General features: G+C 49.6%; 1 protein-coding gene across 1 annotated transcript in view; it reads right to left on the bottom strand.

The window, feature by feature from the left end:
- Positions 1 to 1,068: 1,068 nt before the first annotated feature.
- The window catches only part of TLN2 (talin 2), a 79,182-nt gene continuing 59,972 nt past the window's right edge, over positions 1,069 to 20,278 (bottom strand). The window contains exons 39-57 of the mRNA XM_078862073.1: positions 20,009 to 20,110; positions 19,233 to 19,403; positions 18,886 to 19,032; positions 18,594 to 18,695; positions 18,119 to 18,238; positions 17,145 to 17,291; positions 16,698 to 16,864; positions 16,032 to 16,215; positions 15,759 to 15,884; positions 15,311 to 15,427; positions 14,473 to 14,658; positions 12,193 to 12,300; positions 11,587 to 11,692; positions 10,073 to 10,197; positions 6,742 to 6,867; positions 6,531 to 6,593; positions 6,148 to 6,330; positions 4,342 to 4,467; positions 1,069 to 4,209 (exon numbers count right to left, since the gene is read on the bottom strand). Of these exons, the coding sequence (XP_078718199.1) occupies positions 4,081 to 4,209; positions 4,342 to 4,467; positions 6,148 to 6,330; positions 6,531 to 6,593; positions 6,742 to 6,867; positions 10,073 to 10,197; positions 11,587 to 11,692; positions 12,193 to 12,300; positions 14,473 to 14,658; positions 15,311 to 15,427; positions 15,759 to 15,884; positions 16,032 to 16,215; positions 16,698 to 16,864; positions 17,145 to 17,291; positions 18,119 to 18,238; positions 18,594 to 18,695; positions 18,886 to 19,032; positions 19,233 to 19,403; positions 20,009 to 20,110 (2,535 nt within the window). The 3' untranslated portion in view covers positions 1,069 to 4,080. The remainder of the gene's footprint in view (positions 4,210 to 4,341; positions 4,468 to 6,147; positions 6,331 to 6,530; positions 6,594 to 6,741; positions 6,868 to 10,072; positions 10,198 to 11,586; positions 11,693 to 12,192; positions 12,301 to 14,472; positions 14,659 to 15,310; positions 15,428 to 15,758; positions 15,885 to 16,031; positions 16,216 to 16,697; positions 16,865 to 17,144; positions 17,292 to 18,118; positions 18,239 to 18,593; positions 18,696 to 18,885; positions 19,033 to 19,232; positions 19,404 to 20,008; positions 20,111 to 20,278) is intronic.

The raw sequence follows: 20,278 nt of genomic DNA on the forward strand, positions 1-20,278 counted from the left end.
CGCGAAAAACGACGACACCCGAAGTTGTCTGTAGAAATATTCTTTGGGTCTTTCGGTAAAGTCATGTAGATAGTTCTTCTTCTTGGTTCTTTCGGTAAAGTCACGTAGAAGGGAAATAATAAAATAATACAAATAAAACATAATAAAATAATTCTCACGACGTTTCGGCTACAACGCAAGCAGCCGTCTTCAGGTGAAGAATGAAACACTGCCAAGCTTGGAGCGTATATATAAGCTGGGTTGGAGGTGGAAGAAGAGCGCCTTGACAAAATAATTTGCATATCAAGAGGAATTTGGCATTTTTATGGGAAATGCGTAGGAGGTGGGCGGGGGGGTTTCAAAGTCATATTATGCCCATGCATTATGCAGGATTAGCAGCACCAAAGGGAGGGGGTAGGGGGTAGCATTAACATAGGGAGGGAATGTTAATAGTATGTAGAAGCAACGAAACATGTCAATGGGAGAGCTTAGATATAATGCATTCCCTGTGGAGAACACAAGATACACAGTCAATGCCAGTGAGTGGACTGCGGTCTGAAAGGTTCAAATTAAAAGAACAAAAACACTACTGTAAAAGGCAGCACGGCAAGTGGGTGGCAGAGCAGCGTTTGGGAGGTTCACACGTGCGGAGCGTTTCACCAGCACGAATCGGCAGTACTGATGGACATAGGGGTGCTTTTTCCTCCGAATGTGTTGACTGGAAGTGGATTGCCTTCCTCCTGCCTCCTCTCTTGGTCTCCCACTTCGCAATTTGTCAGCTGTGATGCGGAATGAATTTGAGCTGCATAAAAGCACATCTGGACCAACTTTGGGCTTGGTTAAAGCAAAGTTCCGTCAATCTTTGTTAGACCCATTTTTAGTTGGATATATCTGGATCGACTCTGTGTCGGATCAGATTCTAGTTGGATTCAAGCGACATCTGCATTAACTTCGATCCTGATCAACTCCCCGGATAGCGGTGGGAGCGGGATCAGGTGCAGGGGGGGGGGAGGAGGGAGTCTTCCAAACCAAGCAAACATTTTTTTTTAAATACGTAAACATTTAATCAATAACTCAAGACGCACGCTATATTAATGGATAGCTTTATTATAAAGAGAAGATTTTGTTGTAAAAAAATGGCAGGAAAAAAAACCATGCTTGAGCACTGCGGCACGCTGTGCAATTTAGCCGTGATGTTAAGTTAGGCGAATGGTTAAATTTATTGGGCATTACGGATAGGGAGCAGAAAACACATTTGACCGACTTCCCTTAGCAAGCACATCGAGATAAGTTTTCTCTGAATGATACACAAAAACCATGTCGTTTAAAAGCCAAGAAGCCGCGGTGTGCGTCTTATGAAAGCCGTCACCGACACTACCCACGGATGATAAACAAGTGCTGATATGCTTAACACAAGGCACTTTTGTTCCATATTGAGCGCGCCGCTAACAATGCGAAGAAACCGCGCCAAGTCGTTTGTTCCTAGACGGGAGGCGGAGCGATATCGCTCCTAAAACAAAATCCAGCAGAGCATCGCACAGCAAAGCAAAAACAGCCTAAGCCCAAACCCATTCCAAATACCTGCAACAACATGAGGCCGTGATGGATTTTATGAAATCATGCAGACCATCAACAAAATTGAAACGATGTCTTAAGCGGTCATATTCTTACTGGATTCCACCTACAATGGCAGCTTTAAAATCGATTGACGTTATCTAAAATAATGGCATTGTTTTAAAAGTTACCCTCGACTCGGCTCTTCATTAGATTGGAAATTTCCAACTTGGGATAACTCATCATTCCATCAGTGGCATCTCAAGAGAATTCCACTCCGTCTCATCTGGCTCCCGTGCATATGGGGCGACCTCTTGCAAACTGAGACCATGGCTATTTTACACACACAGAGACACATATCTACTCATCATACAACTTGTCCACTTCCTTAACGTGCATCTCATGCTCTCGGTAGAGCCTTAACAGTGCTTGGACGGGTGACCACTCAGCAGCGATGGGTTTGTTAGAGGCTGCGGGCGACGTGGTGTGCAACAGGACAGTGCCACAAGATGCATAGTTGCACTGTACATCTATGCTCCCGACCGTCAACCCCACACTAACCATCGTGGTGAGGTATGGTCAAATAATCCACACAACTCGCATGGCATGTGGAGGGCCCATCATCCAGCAGTGAATTTCAAAAAAAAGGTTGTACGTATTTTGTACAAAGGGTGTCTGTGCATATGCATGGCGGGTCCAGCCGCAGTCAAATGTCTCCTCATATGGACCTTGGTAAACTCCAGCGGATTTGGCCTTTGTGGCAAAACCCAGGGCCCATTAACGGCCAGACGCCATGCGTCTCCCCCTTAGCTACACCTAACTACACCCAGCCACATCTCACTCGACCCAGCCACGTCCTGAACGCTTCAACCTCTGTCCACCAATCAACACACCACGTGCATCTTCTGACGCACTTGCGGAGAAGTAGACCGGTAAACGCAAGGAAGGTTTAAAGCCGCGTTGCAAATAGCGAGGAAGGGGGACAGATGTTTAGGTTTTTGTTGTTTTCGTTTAAGCGCAATCCCCTTAGCCACCTCATTCAAGAGCCAAAAGCTGCTACACCTCTTCCGGACGAGGATGAGCCCACGGGAGGGGCCTGCAAACCTCCCAGTTAAATCACCGTGCGCTGCTGGGATTGGACAGTAATGGCGACAACGGCAAAAACGAAATCTCAAGTAGCAACGAACTCGCGACGACTTAACATCTCGGCCAAGACAATCATGCTTGTTCCTTAACATCAATATAACACGTGACCGCACTCGGTACTGAAGACGGCCCCCACGTTGTGAAACCAAACCAGCCGCGGCTGCGGAAGCAGCTGACCCGAGGCCGTCGAGTCCATGACGGGGCGTCCCCAGCGCGCTACGGGCACCTCTCACCAGCAGGACCAACTGAAAGTACCGCTGGGCTGACGTCGAACTGATTCACATTAAAGAGGTTTCGTCTTTTAAAGTTGCGATTATCTTTCCTTGCGAGTACAGTTACCGTGAAACAAACAAAATGTTAGCTGTTACCAGTCTTTAAACCCCCGAAAAATATATTAATGTGAGATCGTTCATATATTTTTTTTCAAAAAGCCACATTCTGGCTTTGGCTAATGGACCACCTCCCACCATTAACGCTCTATTCTATTGAAATGCAACACCCGCACCCTCACATACACTGATATGTCACATCCCAAAGCACTGTCCGTGCGAACGAACATGCTTCCCTGATAAACCACGTCAAACAAGCCGCGCGCCGATTGCGAACTAAAGCTAAGGATTAGAAAACAATTACCTAGTGACCCACACACAAACTTTGTAATTGTCAGGATTGTATAAAAAGAAAATGAAGCGAACAATAACATCATAATCCATGTTTTTGGTAACTGTCAACTTATTTTTTTAAAGGATACAAAGTATTAAAAACAATCAAGAATAATAAACCTGTACATTATTTTTGTTTTATTGAAGATTAATATGTGCAATGAATGATTATTGTTCAAAATTTATATTTTATTACGTGCACTTAAAACTCATAGCAGGGCGGGGGGGGGTGGTTGAGGACAGGGCTAGAGGCCCAGGGTCATCCCTCGGCATATCGGCCACACCGGGGGAGAATGTACCATGACCGGGGCAACGTGCGGTACGAGTGGTGGAACAAAGCTGGGGGGGCGCCTTGGTGCCGAACCGCTCCGTCAAGAATCAAGAAATGACACGAGGCATTTGAACAACAAGGAATGAAAAACCCCATAAGACTACGTGATTGTATTCAAGAAACATTATCTAGGAGGCTACCGGAATGCAGGCTGCACTAAACACAGGGGCCAACCTCGGCTAATTGGTCACGAGGACAACAGGGTGGTAACAACGTGGAAGGCAGCAATGGGGCGGCTGGGCAGGCCCTGTGGGCCAACGGACGGTTATTTGGCGGAGGCAGTGCCGAGTATCGATATATATTATATACGTGTTTTATTGTTAACAATTCTCATGGTCTTCCTGCAATTGCAAGTGGGCGAGCGGGCGGTTTGTGGTGGAACCCCGGCGGTTTCCGTCACTCCGAGCGCTACTGCGGGTCCTCCCGCAGCTCCGTGGGCAGGAACTTGTACTGCTGCTGCCGGATCTGCGCCAGCTTGCGCCGCGCCTCATCCAGCTCGCGCTCCTTCCGCAGCATCTCCTCCTGCGCCGCTATGATCTGGGCGAGTGGGCGGGCGGACGAGGAGAAACCGGCGTTAACGGCGAGGGTGCGCGCCGCGATCGCACAACGCAAATCATTGCCGTTCCACCTTTGCTCACTCTCTCCTTGCACACGAGCGGAGGCACGCACCTGCGCGATGCCGCCCACAAACTTCTCCTTGACGACGACGTTCTCCTCCTCCTGGTCGAACGCGGCGGCTTTTTGTGCCGCCTTCACGAGGTTCTCCGATGCCCTCTTCACCGCGTTTCCCGCACCCTGCCAGACACGATACACGCACGCGCGCGCGCGCACACACACACACACACTTGTAACTTGCTGTCCGAAATGTTCTGTGCTGTCAAATCAATCGTGAGGATTTCATGTGATGAGCAGCAATACGCGTACACACGTACAGCCGCTTCTGTCAATCCACACCACACTGCTGAATGAGGGCGTCCCCCATGCTGTGTGGGTCGCGAGGATTAACTGACCATACTTTCACAGTGCCGGTCAGTGCTGGTTGGAGAAGGCGTGGTGACAGAGGTCGCGGAACAGGCTCGGATATCACTCGCCACTAATGCTAGCCGTGGACGGGAATCACACTCGGGGTGCCAGGTTCATAGGGCAGTACACTAACAGGGATATTAAAGAGGTAAAGCGTTGTGTAATGTAACAAACGAAGATGACGCTTAACCGGGAGCGTGGTTCCCACAGCGCCTCTTTGTAATGCGACACCCTGGAATGTTCACCTGAATCTCGTGACATCTCTCCTCGCTTCGGAAACCTAAAAAGTGCAATTGTCTGCAGCCCGCACTGTGTAATGCGACGCCGTGGAACCTGGGCTCGATATCGGTTAAAATGTATGCGGGGAATAAAGCCGCACGCGGTCATCAGGTAACAAACTGATTAAAAGCTCTAGCAGGAAACGATAAATTCTTATGCGCTGAATGATAAATCTTTGTTCAAAACAGCCTCACAAAGTCCCAGAACCTTTTTCAGGATCCTAGTTGTGTGACTAGTTCCTTGTTGGGTATGTGTGGAGGCAGTGGCAGAGAAAATGGCAGAGCTTGAAGCGAACGCACACACACACGAGAGAAGAACAACATCGCTACACCAGATAATATCCACATGGTCCAAATCGCAAAACAACTCGGGATTTGCGAAGCACCTGACATCTGACCATGAATCCACCGAGATGTGTCGTACACCATTTAACTATTTTTATTTTATCAGGTAAGGCCCACTGAGCTATATAGATAGCTCTTGTTCAGAAGAGACATGGCTACAAATTACAGCTCAACTCAGTGACTTATCACGTGGAAATTTAAAGCAACCAAATACTTGAAACTCACATTTCTAAATGTGAAGTGAAAAACCAGAGGACCGTGAGAAAAATCCATGCGAGCACGGGGAGAGACGTGTAAACTAAAAATATAGATTTCGATTTAAGCTTTCGTGACTGCAGGGATTCATCTTCTTGGTTCTTTCGGTAAAGTCACGTAGAAGGGAAATAATAAAATTATAAAAATAAAATATAATAAAATACAATTCTCACGACGTTTCGGCCACAACGCAAGCAGCCGTCCTCAGGTGAAGAACAGAGCTGACTTCAGACGCTGTCTTTCTGACAGCCCTGTTCTTCACCTGAGGACGGCTGCTTGCGTTATGGCCGAAACGTCGTGAGAATTGTATTTTATGATGTTTTATTTTTATTATTTCCCTTCTACGTGACTTTACCGAAAGAACCAAGAAGAGATAAAAATATGGAGCAGGCATCAGGGTTGGGATCGAAACCACGACACCTCCTGCATACCACGTGAGGGATAGTTATAACATCTCGCCATCGGGGCACCGCAGACAAACACAACCACCCCGCAGTACAAAGCGGAGAGGAGCGCGGTGTGCGCAGGCGGCGGTGGGGAAAATGCTCGGTTGGGCAGGGGGCGTCGCCGGTACCTGCAGCCGTCGCATGGCCTCCGAGTCGGGGGCGGCCTTCACTTTGCAGGCCACGAGCAGCTGGGCAGTAGAGGCTGCCACCTGCTTGGCGGACGAGATGAGCTTCTCCTCGCTGGCGTGGCCCTGCACCGCCGCGTTGGCCGCCTCGCACAGGTTGCTCGTGGCGGCTGCCACCATGCGGGCCTGGGACAGGAGGGGATGGATGGGCGGCCACGGGGGTCCCGTGCGCGGAGGTGGAGGGGGGGGGTTAGAGAGGAGGGGTGTGGAGTGGGGGAGGAGAGGAGGTTTGGTTTATGTTGGGCGAGGATGAGGCGTGTGTATAAACAAAAAATAGGTTTTAAAAAAGACTTTCGATTCCTTGCTCGCGCAATTAAAAATCTCACCGCTGATATAAGTCCCTGGGACCATTGCCCATCGTCAACCGCGTTGGCAGGACTCGCTCCGACCTGCAAACCGACACGGCACAACCAGACACCTTCATCAAGAACCATAGCAGCAGCAGCAGCGCTGGCAATGATGAAACTGTGCCCAGACTTTGGGCGGCTTCATTGCAGTCGCAAAGTGGGTGGCAGGTGATCCATCACCCGACCGTACCTTTCCCTGCGCCACCAGCTCCCGCTGCGCGGCCGACGCGGACTTGACGAGGGCGCTCGTGGCTGCTGCGATGGCCTTGGCCGCCTCCAGGATCTGCTCCTCAAAGTTGAGGCTCTCGTCAGCTTGCTATGGGGATGGGGGCGATCGGAGAGGTTGGGAGAAGCAGGGGGGGACGGGATAGGAGAGAAAGGGATGCGGATTAGGAAAGAGAAGATTGGGAGGTGATGATTTAGGGTTCATGGGATTGGATGGGCAAGTAAGAAGTAAGATGGGGGATAAGAAAGGGATGTGGGACAGCGGTGGGGAAGAGAGGGTGGAGACAGATGTCTGTGGCATTAAAAGAAACTGAAATCAATCGTCCGTTGCGGGTGCTCCACAAAAGTAATGTCAGCATCAAAGGGTAGGCGCGCTTTGGTTTACAAAATATTACGAGTTATATTCAGCGATGAGCATTGATTCATTGTCACAATTCATTTGCAAATCCCGTTGATATGCCAAATAATATTCACGAAATTGATATATCCAGGAAAGCATCAAAGAACCTGAAGAATGTATGAAAAAATAAGAAAAGGTTTTACCCTATCTGCCAATAAAACACGTGTTAAGATGTTCAAACACTGAATAGAAACATTTTGCAAGGAATCATGTCTGCATTAACCACACGTACTTGTGGTGAACATGCAAACAAAAACATGCTCTGATAATCATGGGACCTCCTTTGCCAGTACCAAAATATGAGAATAGGTTTTCCCTTTTTTTCTGGCAACAAAACAGGTGTGAAGATGGTAGAACACCAAACTGAAACCTTTTACAAGGAATCATGTCTGCATTAACCACAATGCTTGTGGTCAGAAGGCAAACAAAAAACACCGATAAAATATGCATTGTCCTTGAAACTGATTGGTCCACACCAGAGACAGCTTTCTTTTGAGCCTAGTCTCAAACGGTGTTAGACCTGACCATTCTGACCACAAGCGTTGTGGTTAATGCAGACATGATTCCTTGTAAAAGGTTTCAGTTTGGTGCTTTAACATCTTAACACCTGTTTTGTTGCCAGAAAAAAGGGGAAACCCCTATTCTCATGCTCTGATAATTATAAATGCATCGTCCTTGAAACTGATTGGTCTACACCAGAGATAGCCTTCTAGTCTCACCAGTGTCAGACCAGAGAACGCCAAGAAGGCGTTCGCTTGAACAATAGACTCCTGCAGTGTGCAGCGATTGGCCAACTCCAGTTTAAGGAGCGCTTTGTGTGCCAGAGGCAAACCCCCGAGTACCCGAGAAAACCCACCATGCACACAAAGAAGGGATCACATTCGAAGATCCACACAGACGGGCCAACACATGAACCCACTTGCTGTACTGCCATCTCACAAACCCAGCATGTACAGGAGTTTTACGAATCCGCACGATTCACCAACCACCTCCCCCCTCCCAGCCTCCACTGTAATGCAATCGCAGGGGCGTGCGCAAGCAAGACCGGGAAACTTGCGAATCACGAAAACAAAACGGATTAAAACCGTCACCGCGACAACGCCGGCTACCTTGAAGCATGAGCAAGCTACTGTGACCATATGTTTGATATACAGTTGATTGTTACTGAAACAACCTTATACCAAACATATCAGACAGTGGCTTGCAAGAGAGATATCTTCGTTTCACACAATCCTCGCCCATTGCTGTTCAGCCATCGAACGTACAAGGTGGCTGGGTATCTTAGGCAGCGGTACACAGTGTAGTCTCCAACTTTACAACTCTTACCCATTCTGGCCTCTCTATTTGTGTTATAAATAAGGGTCATTGCCCTAAATAGCAACTATTTTCTAATTTTCCTTTTAAGGCAGTATTATTATTATTGATGAATGTGTTGAATTTTTTTATTTGTGCTTGTGCACCACTGCCAATGCAGCATCACCAAATAAGTAATTTCATACAGTGTAGGATCAGAGCCAGCACCAATGGGAGCATGGGTTTAATCACGAGTGCCGGGCACCTGTGATTAAACTGGGATAAGTGTAGCGAATTGATGGTCTTAATATGGTCACCAATGACTACAGAAAACCCATCATGTTAAACTTCGTTTGTCACTCGGATAATTTAAAATTTCAGTTTGCCCGAAAACATTGCGACAACCACTCTTTTCAGGGCAAGTAAAAGGGTTGTTCGCTGACACAATGCGAGGTCTCACTGCTCACAGCGAAAGTTCTGAATGAAAATATCTTCATCTTGGGTCACCGTGATGCAGATAGCGCACATTTTGAATATCCGTTGGGGAGAAAAAGCAACACAATTCAAACAACCAAATTAATAACGAAACAACTAAATTATTCACGCTATGCCTCTTGCAAACACAGCGAAGATGACACAAACACAATATAATTTGGATTCATAAATAGTCTAAATGTGACCGCACCTCAAGCCTATACAAATAAACAAAAACACTTAGGATAGAATTGTACAGGAGGGAATTGAGATAACATAACGGAACGAGTGAATGTATAAAGACATATTCTTGGGGCTTTTAGTAAAGCCACCTAGATAGGTTCAAAGAAAATAGCAAAAAATAACAAAAACTACGACATTTCGATCGCAACACAAGCGGTCGTCTTCGATCGCAACACAAGATCGAAACGTTGTATTTATTTGTTACTTTTTGTTATTTTCTCTTGAACCTATCTACGTGACTTTACCGAAAGCTTGAAGTCAACATTTTTTTAAAGATACTTCAGAGAGTAGTCGGTCAAAATAAACAGGAAGTCTGGAGCCCGGATGTGAACAGGGGGGACAGGACCACCGATCGTGGGCTGCAGGGGCCACCTCCAGCGAACCCATGGGACATGACGGGACACAACAGAGAGAGGGACGGGAACGCTGGGCAGAGGTCGCAAATGGGTTTTGATTCCTTACCCGTACCCGTACCCGGCCGCACCAGGGTCGCAATCGGGTACCCGTACCCTACCCGATACCCGGCTACCCGTACCCGGCCGGGTATCGGGTAGGGTACGCGTACCCGATTGCGACCTCTGGGATGAGGCCATGTTGAAGGCACGGGTGGGTTGATTCTAGGAACTTGAATTGTGAGAAAGAGACAAGACGTTGGGAAATGAGCGACAAACGGTGACTCACCAGTGACTCACGGCCTACCCGTACCCGGCCGCACCAGGGTCGCAAACGGGTACCCGTACCCGGCCGGGTATCGGGTAGCCGGGTATCGGGTAGGGTACGGGTTCGGGTACCCAATTGCGACCTCTGACGCTGGGTGGACGGGACTTGACAGATCACAACGGGGGGGGGGTGAGGGGGGATGGGGTGGGACATTGATGGGACGCACCCTGGGCTTGGCCCTCGGCTTCAGCTGCTCCAGTTTCTTGGCCGCAGCTTCGATAGCGGCCGCAGCACCCAGGAGCTCGGCCTCCGCAATCACCGTGGGGTCCTCGGGGTCAACCCACTCTGAGCCTGCGCACCGCCGGGGGGAGAGCGGGAGACAGAGGAGGCTCGAGAGGTGGAAACCGAAAAGCAGACTGAGCGCAGTGCTTTTACGGCGGTTAATACACCCTCAGTATTAAACTATTTTTATTTTGCCAGGTAAGGCCCACTAAGCTATATAGCTCTTTTTCTGAAACGACCTGGTGAAAATGTATTGCAGCCAAATACTCGAAATGGATGTTTCTAAATGTGAAGGGAAAAACCGGGGGACCCGCAGTAGAGATCCACGCAACCACAGGGAGAACATGCAAACTCCAAATATACAGGCGTCAGGGTCAGGATCGAATCCACAACCTCCTGTATTCCAGGCGAGCTCGTTAACATCTCCCCACCCTGGTGTCCATTAATCAGGGCGGCCAATGGTCCAACACCATGTGAGACTAGGCTCTAAAGAAAGCTGTCTTGGGTGTGTACCAATCAACTTCAAGGACAGTGCATACATTATCAGAGTTATGTTTTTTGTTTGCATTTCGACTGCAGGTATTGTGGTCAATGCAAACATGACTCCTTGTAAAAAAAAAAAAAGGTGTCAGTTTTGTTGCCAGATAAAAGGGTAAAAAAACAATTATCATATTCTGCTACTGGCAAATGAGGTTCCAATGGACTACAACTGTCAACCTGTGCAACAAGCGGTCACGCGTTTGCCACTGGGCCGCGTCACGGCCCACTGGGCCTCGGTGCGTGCGGTGCGCACGAGACACACAAGCAGAGCTCTTGTGCAATCTTCTACTTCTTCGTCGTGTCTCCTGTCCAACCTATACAGTCTTTAAACCAATATTCTGCACAGGCCACCGCTTCTGGTATTGGCATTGCCAAATCTTGAGGAGTGCATTGTGGTGCTGCAGGGCATCTTGTGCAATGCTGCTGCACTACAATTGAGGAGGCCCCATGGTGTTCACGTTTATAGATGGATCTAACCTACAACCGGAGGCAAATCCAGCAACATTCATGCTGATGAGGCTGTGAAAGTTTAAACTGATCCAGGGTTAACCATGCGTCAAAAAATACTGCCAGAAAACATTGGGGCAAAAAGGCCCAATATGTTGATGGGAATGACATTTCATTTTATTTTGGTGATGGAATAAGATTTTGTTTTGTTTATTTATTTAAATGTAATAATAATAATTGATATAAATGTGTCAATTTACTACTGAGTGAAGGCTTCCCCATACAATGTCAGTCATGAGGGGGGGGGGAGGGGTTTGATTGTAATTCACCGCCGCTGGTCAGTACGGTTTAGTTAAGAGTAGCCATGGTGGGGGATCAATGTCAGGTTGATGGGTGCACAGCGCTGTGGACAATGCCACCAAAGTTGCACGCAGTGATTTTGCACTCAGGAGCAGCAGCCAAATCACGCACCTTTCATGGCCTCGGCAGACTGAATGAGCTCGGAGACGGAGCCGGCCACCCGCTTCGACAGGTTGGTCAGCTGGTGTTTGTTGTCAGCCGTTGGTTTTTGAAGAACCTGCAAGTGGGTCAGGAAAGTGGATTGGACACAATATGATTTGTATTGGATTAAAATAGTTGATAAACAACACTCATGTTGACGATGTTGACAACGCCATTGATGATGACGGTTCTGATAATTCCACTGACTGTCCATCAGGGGTCAGTGGTGAATGTGTTGGCATGTGATGTCCCCCCTGCTGATTTAGGAACCTTTTCTTAACATCATCACACCACACTTGTCTTGCCCACCCAAGTCAATGGATAAACTGTCACAATGTGATTCAAGAACCCATTATTTTCTTGGCCCTCGTGTAATTCCATAGCATTCATAATTTACGGAAAAAAAACTACATGCAATATGAATCGGAAATAATGACTTATGACACAATTGGATGCTTGTATAATTTGAAGCGACGAATGGTTACATCCCAAATAAAGAAGACAATAACGACGATGACGATGCCATGGCAGGCGAGGGGGGGGGGCGTAGCCTTGCGGCTGGCGCAGTGGGCTCACCAGCAGCACGTGCTCCAGCAGGGCCTGGTAGCCGTTGGCGCACTCCTTGCCGTAGCGCAGGGATCGCGCTCGCACGTCGCTTGCCACCTCTGGGTGGAACGCGGCTTGCTGAGGGCAGAGACGCGCCAATACCAACAAGGTGAGCGACACGCGACGACAGCGATGACGGGGATACAAGAGCCAAACGCGTTGCCCTGCGATGGTGGCAGGGGCTAGATTAGAGGCCGTCTCAGGAGGAGCTTCTTTAAAGGGTATATTGCGAACATTGGTTGTGAAGATTGTTCTCCTGACTTACCGGCGTCGAGCTGAAACAATAACAATTGGCAGGTTCTGAAATGCTTGGTACGCTTGGCGATTCATATTTCAGCTGCGTCAGGCGGTGGAGGGTTTTTAACGACACAAATTGAGTCGGATCGTGACGTGGCCGAAACAAAAATCAATTCTGGATCATAATATCGGCTGTGAAAACCTGTGTGTTAAATGAAAAATACATCTACAAAAGCAAATACAACAAATGTCCAACTGCTTACACATGCAGATCCTGTATTATGGAAAAATCCTGTGTTGTTATGATAATGATTGATGTTTTATAAAAAAAAATATATAAAATCACAGGGGCACACGGCGCACCCGACAATAATTTAGTTGTGAGCTGGAGATCAAAATGCAAAGCGGAAACTGGAAGCAAGCACAGCTTAGAGGGAGCTCGCCGCAGCTCATCAGAGAAACCAGTGGGGTGCGAGTGGATTCAACGAGCTTTAGGCAATTACACTTTTCATGTGGCCACAGCCCACTCGCCTTGTGCATTAAACACATGACGCCCACTCATTCAAGCACGTGTCAAACGCAGACGGTGTCTGTGTTGCCCTTACGCATACACACAGCGCGTTACATTCATATCCACTTGCACGCAAAAATACAAAAGATCCCCCTGGATATAGCCTTAAACAGCATGCTGGGGGGGATGGGGGGACAAGTGCTATTATTGAGCACTTATTTAGACTGGCACAGGGTACAAGAGGAGATGGTGACCAACACCACGCCAGGCTGCCTTTGTCACCCAGGTGCTCATGTTTACACTCTGCATCAGGAAGTCATTCAAAGTGGATTCGACCTGGTAAGAGGCCTAGAACCAGTGTCATTACACTCGCGTCACTTTTGGTCAGCCACTGCATAGAATTTAACGAAGGTGCACCGGGTTCGTAACACAGTGCCCTAACCTCTCGGACACTGCTCCCCAATCACACACAACCACACTCAGCTATACTTACACACATACCCTCTCACATACATAAACACACACACACACAAGCATTTCTGTCACATGCCAAGCCAGAGTCCTTTGCTGATGCCCCCGTTAAATGTACACGGAGATGCAGCGCACAGCTGCTGTGTTTGCCTAGAGGCGTGCGAGCAGTACCCAGTCCATCTTGCCAGCGAGAGCGAGCGGAACACACGGGAAAGGCACAAACGGGAGGAGAGAGGAAGTTAATCACAGGCTCAGCAGGGCAGCACAGGGGCGACAAGCAGTGCGCAACTCTTGGGCTACAGACAGCGCAGGGGATCATCCAACACAGGGTCCTCAAAACCTTCCCATACTCAAGTTCTCGCTTTCTTAGTTTGACTCAAAATGTTCCATCAGTGTCATGCCATCTATGTTGAACTTCTTTAGCACCATACATAGCCAACCGTGCTAATCGGAGGTGCGGGGGAAGGACAACAAACGAAACACAACAAGCAGTTCTAAAGATCAAAGTGTCCACTCGGGGCTCTCGCGAAGCAGTGCGTCACTGTGTTGGATAACGGCCCGAGGAAGGGGATTCTGATATCTCTTCAAGTGACCTTTTTGTCCGCTACAGAGAAATGTTGGTCGCGTCGTGATCGAACTGGTATTGTTAATTCTCAAAATTCGAAATTTATCTAATGAAGTGTAAAAGCCAAATGACATATCTTTTGTGCGACCATTGGTTAATGCCGAATAACATTTAATACGATGTTTTTTGAGGTCACTAGTGACCAGCCTAAGACCAATAACTCGCTACACTTGAGAACCCAGTTTATTCACGGGTGGCTCAAACCTGAATTTGCACCCAGGTTCTCCGAAGCAAGGGCTCAGCGATTTGACCTCGAGCTGCCCGGCAATCTACACGTGTCGGCAAATGACGGGGGAGAAAAACACTCACTTCAATGACGACGTGGGAGCCGACATTTAATGTAGCCGAGCCACACGCGCACACACAAAGACAAACGCGCGCGGCGCGCCGGAGAGAATGCGTGTACCTTGCACGCGGCCAGCATCTCGGACACGGCCTTGCGGCTCAGGTTGGCGGTGGCGATGACGTCCTCCTGGCGGCACGAGTTACCGGCAGCGACCGCCTTGGCTGTGGCAAGGGTGATGCCCTTGGTCATGCGGATGAAGTCCTCCGGTGACGCCGTCTTCTGGGGCGGCTCGCGCGTCTCGAACATCTGCCGGCGAGTGCCGCCACCACCACCACCGTCGTCGTCGTCGTCGTGACGATGCGTTAGCAATGCAGAAGAACGACGTTGACAACGACGACGAACTGAACCGTGCAGAGCGTGCGACTTGCAATTGTAAATTCCCGCGTTTCTACTCTCGCTCAAGTGTTAAATCAACCGACCTGATGCGTGAGAGATCTCCAGCCCATTTTCCACAACGACCTCATTCAAATTTGCATAAGTTCACGTTTTTTTTGTATTGGGTTTTCTATAAAATGTGAAATGCCTCAGAGTCTTAAGAGCCTTGTTCAGGGACGTCCTCCATTATGACGTTCGGCCAATTCCATGAACGATGGGTGTGTTTTGGGAGAGAAATCTGGAGTTCCTGAAGCAAACCCACGCGCATGCGAGGGTGTAACACTATAGGCGCAGCACAGATAAGCTGCGCTGCCATCTCCTGGCCACTTCACAAGTGCAAGCCTAAAACAACCTTGCGTGACAATACCCTCGACATTCTCAGGCAGTCTCACATCCAAGGAATAACCAGCCTCAACCTTGCTCGGTTGCCGAGATCTGACGACGTCTGATGCAATCCCGGTGATTTGACACGATTGTGAGGCGACTGTGGGGTTTCAGCCGATGCTAGTGGCGGTGCCCGTACCATGACCTCCTGCTTGATGCACTCAATGGTTGCCTCCAGGGCGCGTGTGCCCTTGGTGGCCTCGTCCTCCACGGCCTTCACGGTCTTCAGCAGCGACGTCACGTTCGTCACCATGATCTGCTCGCAGATAAATAACAAACGACTGCTCCTTAAACCGTCTGCAGCAGACTGACGAACGGCAGTATACATCACTACGAGTATTATGATCGAATTCTACAACCAAATTACGTCACATTTGGGAGAACGGAGCGAATAAATCTCCACGATGAGACAAAGTATAAACGGTAAAAACAAGAAGGTAAAAAAAGTACACAAAATCGATTCTCGAATGTAATTGCGATCCTGAAACATGACAACCGATAGGATTGCTGGTGGGGGTAAGCCACACAGCAGCACAATCGACGTGTGCGACACAGGTGGAGCGGTGCGGGCGGTGTGGTTGGGTCACCTTGGCAGCTCCTTTCAGGTTGTGCATGGCCGGGTCGTCCGGTTGTTTTCCGGCGGCAGACTTGGTCGCGCTGATGAGGTCTCCCAGGGCCTTGGCCACATCCTTGACGGCATTAATTAGAACCACCTGCCAACCGACAAACGACCACAATGATTATGTCGTCGTCACTTTGTGCCTTTTATCAGCAAACTATCAGCAGCAACATCCCCCCCCGCGCGACACCACCACCGCCGCGAACGCCGCCGGCTGGGACGGATGAACCGCGATTGGCACCTGGGTCTCAGGGTCCTCGGAGCCGAGGCTCGCGGCGCCCAGCTTCACGACGTCGGCGAGGCGGGTGATGGTCCCCACCGACGACTGTGCGGCCTGCGCCAGCTTCTCTTGCGTGGCGCCGGCGCCCGCCACCAACAGCTTCGTGTCCTCCACCAGCGCTTTGGCTGTCTTGAGGATTCCCTCCCTGCAGGGGATTGAGTTCGACCAGGGACCAAGGTCGGACAAGGTGTGTGAGCAACAGCAGCGGGAACTGCAGCAGCGGGCTACAAGCTGTTTCGGAAGCATTGATAAGCAAGTCGGTCAGTGGTCGGTGAATGGAGCCTACACGGCGGAGATCGTGAATTGAATTCTGGGACTGAGCCACCAGTGATTAATCTGGGTCCTCGCGTGTAGCGGGTTCAGCACGTGGCAGAACCGTACATCGGCTGGGCGATCAACATGAAAGAAAGGAGCGAGGATGAGTGGAACAAAGATTGGAAAAGAAGAAGAGCAGAGCAGACCTTTGTAGGCAACAGTGAAGCATTGATGGCAGCAAGAGCTAGAGCAGACGTGCTCCATTGGTCACGAAAACCAAGGGATTTAAAGCAGAAGAAGAATTCACGAGACGGATCTCAACAAGTGGCCTCCAGAAAGGCAGCGGATCCAATCGCGCTGCCGTCGCTTTACCGGTGGTCGGCGAAGGACTCGTTGTTTTCAGCGTGCAGTGTGCCGGCGGTGGCGAACATGATGGTGGTGTCGAGGTCGGCCACGATTCCAGACACGGTGCTGGCGGCCGTGATACAGGCCTGCGTACCGCGATTCCCGGCCTGGAGCGACGCGAGCACCATCGACACCTGCGGGCGGCCGAGGCAGCAGTGATGGGAACATTTAGTCAGATAGAAAAAACGGAAAAATACAAACCATGGACAGGGAAATTCCTTTCGTGGTCATGTCAATGATTTCAACGATTTTGGCGGTAATGATTCTGATGATGGTGTTGACCAGAATTATGATGGGCTTGACAATGACCATAGTTATAATGGTGTTCATGACGATGCTGATGATGATAATAATGACCATAACATAAACAATCCCAATGACGACGATGACGGCGCTGTGGACGATGAAAAGTACCTTCTCGGAGACTTTGCGAGCACAGTCGATGAGGTCTCGCTTGGTGAAGCCGTCTGTGGGGCTGCACTGCAAGGCGCCTGCCTTCTGCACGAGCAGCACGCAAGAGTGGCCCAGATCCTGCACGCGGTGCTTGATCTGGTGGCCGACCTGGGAGGAGATGAACACGGAGAACGATGCAGTCTAGCGCAGCAGCACTAATAACGCAACCAGTGACAATGACCAAGCCACCATTATCACCAGCACAACCAACACGATCACCCAAAGTAACATCCAGATCAACACAACCGCCACTATCAAACCTGCTGCTACTCGCACCATCATTGCTGACAGGCCTGACTCGGATGAGAGACTCAAAAAGTCAAAACTAGTCCAAAATGTTCCTGTTTAAATTAACTGGAAAATAATTTCTCTAAAAGGCTCATAGGTCGATGAACTAAATATATATGTGGGGATGCGCACTGTGGTTTATTTGCTTATTCATTACCATCACTACCACTACAAGCAATACTTTCATCCGAAACACCATAAACGCAAACACAAACGCCATCAATGTGAAAACAATCTCAAACATTAACTTAACTACCAAGTTGATCACCATTACGAACATGACACCACAACCAACTCCACAACCACTCCTACCATCATTTCCAGCCATGTTATAGCTCGGGTAGAATGTGAGGGTCAGGGTAAGAGTCGTGTTTAGAATGGGGTTTGGGTTGGGGTCCGAGTCAGTCTCGGGGTAAGGGCTGGGGTCAGGATCGGTGTCAGGATCAGGGTAGGGGTTGAGGTCAGGATGAGTGTTGGGGTCAGGGTAAGGGTTGGGTTGGAGTCAGGATAGGTGTCAGGGTCAGGGAAAGGATTGGGGTCAGGATCGGTGATGGGGAAAGGATCAATGTCTCGATAAGGAAAAAGGTTGGGGTCGGGGTACAAGTTGGGGTCAGGGTTACAGCACGAGCGCGAGCGAGCGGTGATACCTCCTCGTTGTCGGCGGAGGCTGCAGCCGGCCGTCCCTGCTGCGCCAAGTTCCCGTACTCCGTGGTGAGCTGGCTGGCCAGCGATCCCAGATCCTCTGGCCGGCTCGAGGACTTGCTCACCTGGTGGAGAGCAGCAGGAATGTGTCACAATGATGGCGAGCGCAACAACCACCCCACCACCCACAGGCCGGTGAAGTCAACCGTGTCAGTTTCTCAAATGCTGCGTCGGGTTTTGATATGTTACACGTCTGTTTTTTTTAGATACTCCACAAAGTTTAGAGATCGTCATTGTACATTTTTTTCATGTTCCAAGTACATTTTGAGATTGCGTAAAATTTTAAGAAAAGCCGTTTTAAAATGTTTAGATATACTGCGTGGTTTTACTTTTTTATATTTATAAAAGTATCGATGTTTCCGATTAAATACCATCAAATTTTTGAGATAACTCGTGTGTGAATCTGCGCGCGTTTCCCACCATCTCCTGCGCCGTGACGGCAATGGCCTTGGCCGTCTTCACCATGGTCGTTTGGTAATCCACAAACGAGTACTCGGGTGCCGGGGGCGTCCCCTCGTCCATCTACAAGCGCCGCCAGAGACAGCACCAACCCGCACATCACATCCGCATCATACAGGACCAATCAACAACACGAGATTTCCCATAAAGCCCTCGTCTACGTTGGCGGAAAGAAACCTTGCCATGCCCCGGCTTCCTCTGGCATCGAGCAAGTGGAAGGCGCGAGTGTCGGTTGGCAGAGGGCGGCGCTCACCTTGCCGATGGCCTGTGAGATGGCATCCACCATTCCGCTGACCATGCCCAGCTCGCTCGCCGTCTCGTTCAGCGTGGCCGTCAGGTCGTCCACGGCCTCGCGCATCATCTGGCTTGCCTCCTGGATCGCCTCGTGGGCATTCAACGCCTGTGCCGGCCGGGCGGATGATTAAATATGAGGACAATCGATGACGCATTGCCGTGACCCTGGGTTTACCAACCGAGTGTAAGCCACACGCCCCTAACTGACCCGAGTCTTCAAGTGTAGCAGGTTGGTTAATAGCCCAAGTCTAGTCCAGTGACAACTGCACATTCAATCTCAGGGATGCTAAGAAATGGCGAACGTACCTTGGGGTTCCCTCCAGCCTCCTTGGCTGCATAGAGCAGCTGCAGCGCCGACTCCGCCAGGGTCTTCGTCTGGTCCAGGAGGTTCATCTGCTGCTGGTGGCTCAAGGACTTGGAGGCCATGCCCACCGCGGCGAAAACCAACGGGTCAAAGTAGCTCGCCATCTGGGACACCTGCGTGGCATCCGACGATGATGAAGGGGGAGCAGTGGGGGGGTGTTGAGGTAGTGGCAGGGGGGGGTGTTGAGGTAGTGGCAGGGGAAGGGATTGGGGGGTGGGGGTGGTAAGTCAGAAATCGTTGTTTAATCAACAGATGGATGTCCTGAAAAAAACATGATAATCCACAAAATCTCACTGTCCAGGAAGCAGGTTTCATTTGAGAATAGGCGGATTAAGAAAGTAACAGAAGCGAATTGTTGAGTTCATTGCTTGGCCACCTGTGGGGAGATGATACGAAGCTAACACTGCTGGATTGTTTTTTTCCGCCTGAGGACGACCGCTTGTGTTGCGATCGAAACGTCGTGATATATTATTTTTTTGTTATATTTTATTTTTCTACCTACGTGACTTTACCGAAAGAACCAAAGAGTATACTAACACAGGTAATTCCATTTTTCACCTACGTGACTTTACCGAAAAAACTAAGAGTATGAATCCTTGCAGTCACGAAAGCTACAAATCTAGAAATACTAACACAGGTTCTATAAAAAAAATATTTTTAGGCGCGGTGTCAAGTTTTTTCCAGGGTACGATTTCGAAGGGCACACAGCGAGCGGTACCTTGTGCCCGAGCTGCGAGGCCTCCCCTCGCGCCACCGTGGCCACGGGGTCGATGGTGTTGCTGATCTGCTGCACGGTCGAGATGAGCTGCTCCTGCAGGCCCTGCACGCGTCGAGACGGCCGCCGACCACCGTACTCGTCACGCACGCGTCTCCCCAACAGGATCGCAAACACGCGTTGAGCGCTCGATAAAGCCCTGTCGTGCGGCACGGGAGCCGCTGGCGGAACCGTCTCGCAATTAAGTCGAATCAGCTCGCAATGCCACCCCCT

This window comes from Lampetra fluviatilis, chromosome 13 (assembly GCF_964198595.1).
Source record: "Lampetra fluviatilis chromosome 13, kcLamFluv1.1, whole genome shotgun sequence".
Classification (NCBI taxonomy): domain Eukaryota; kingdom Metazoa; phylum Chordata; class Hyperoartia; order Petromyzontiformes; family Petromyzontidae; genus Lampetra; species Lampetra fluviatilis.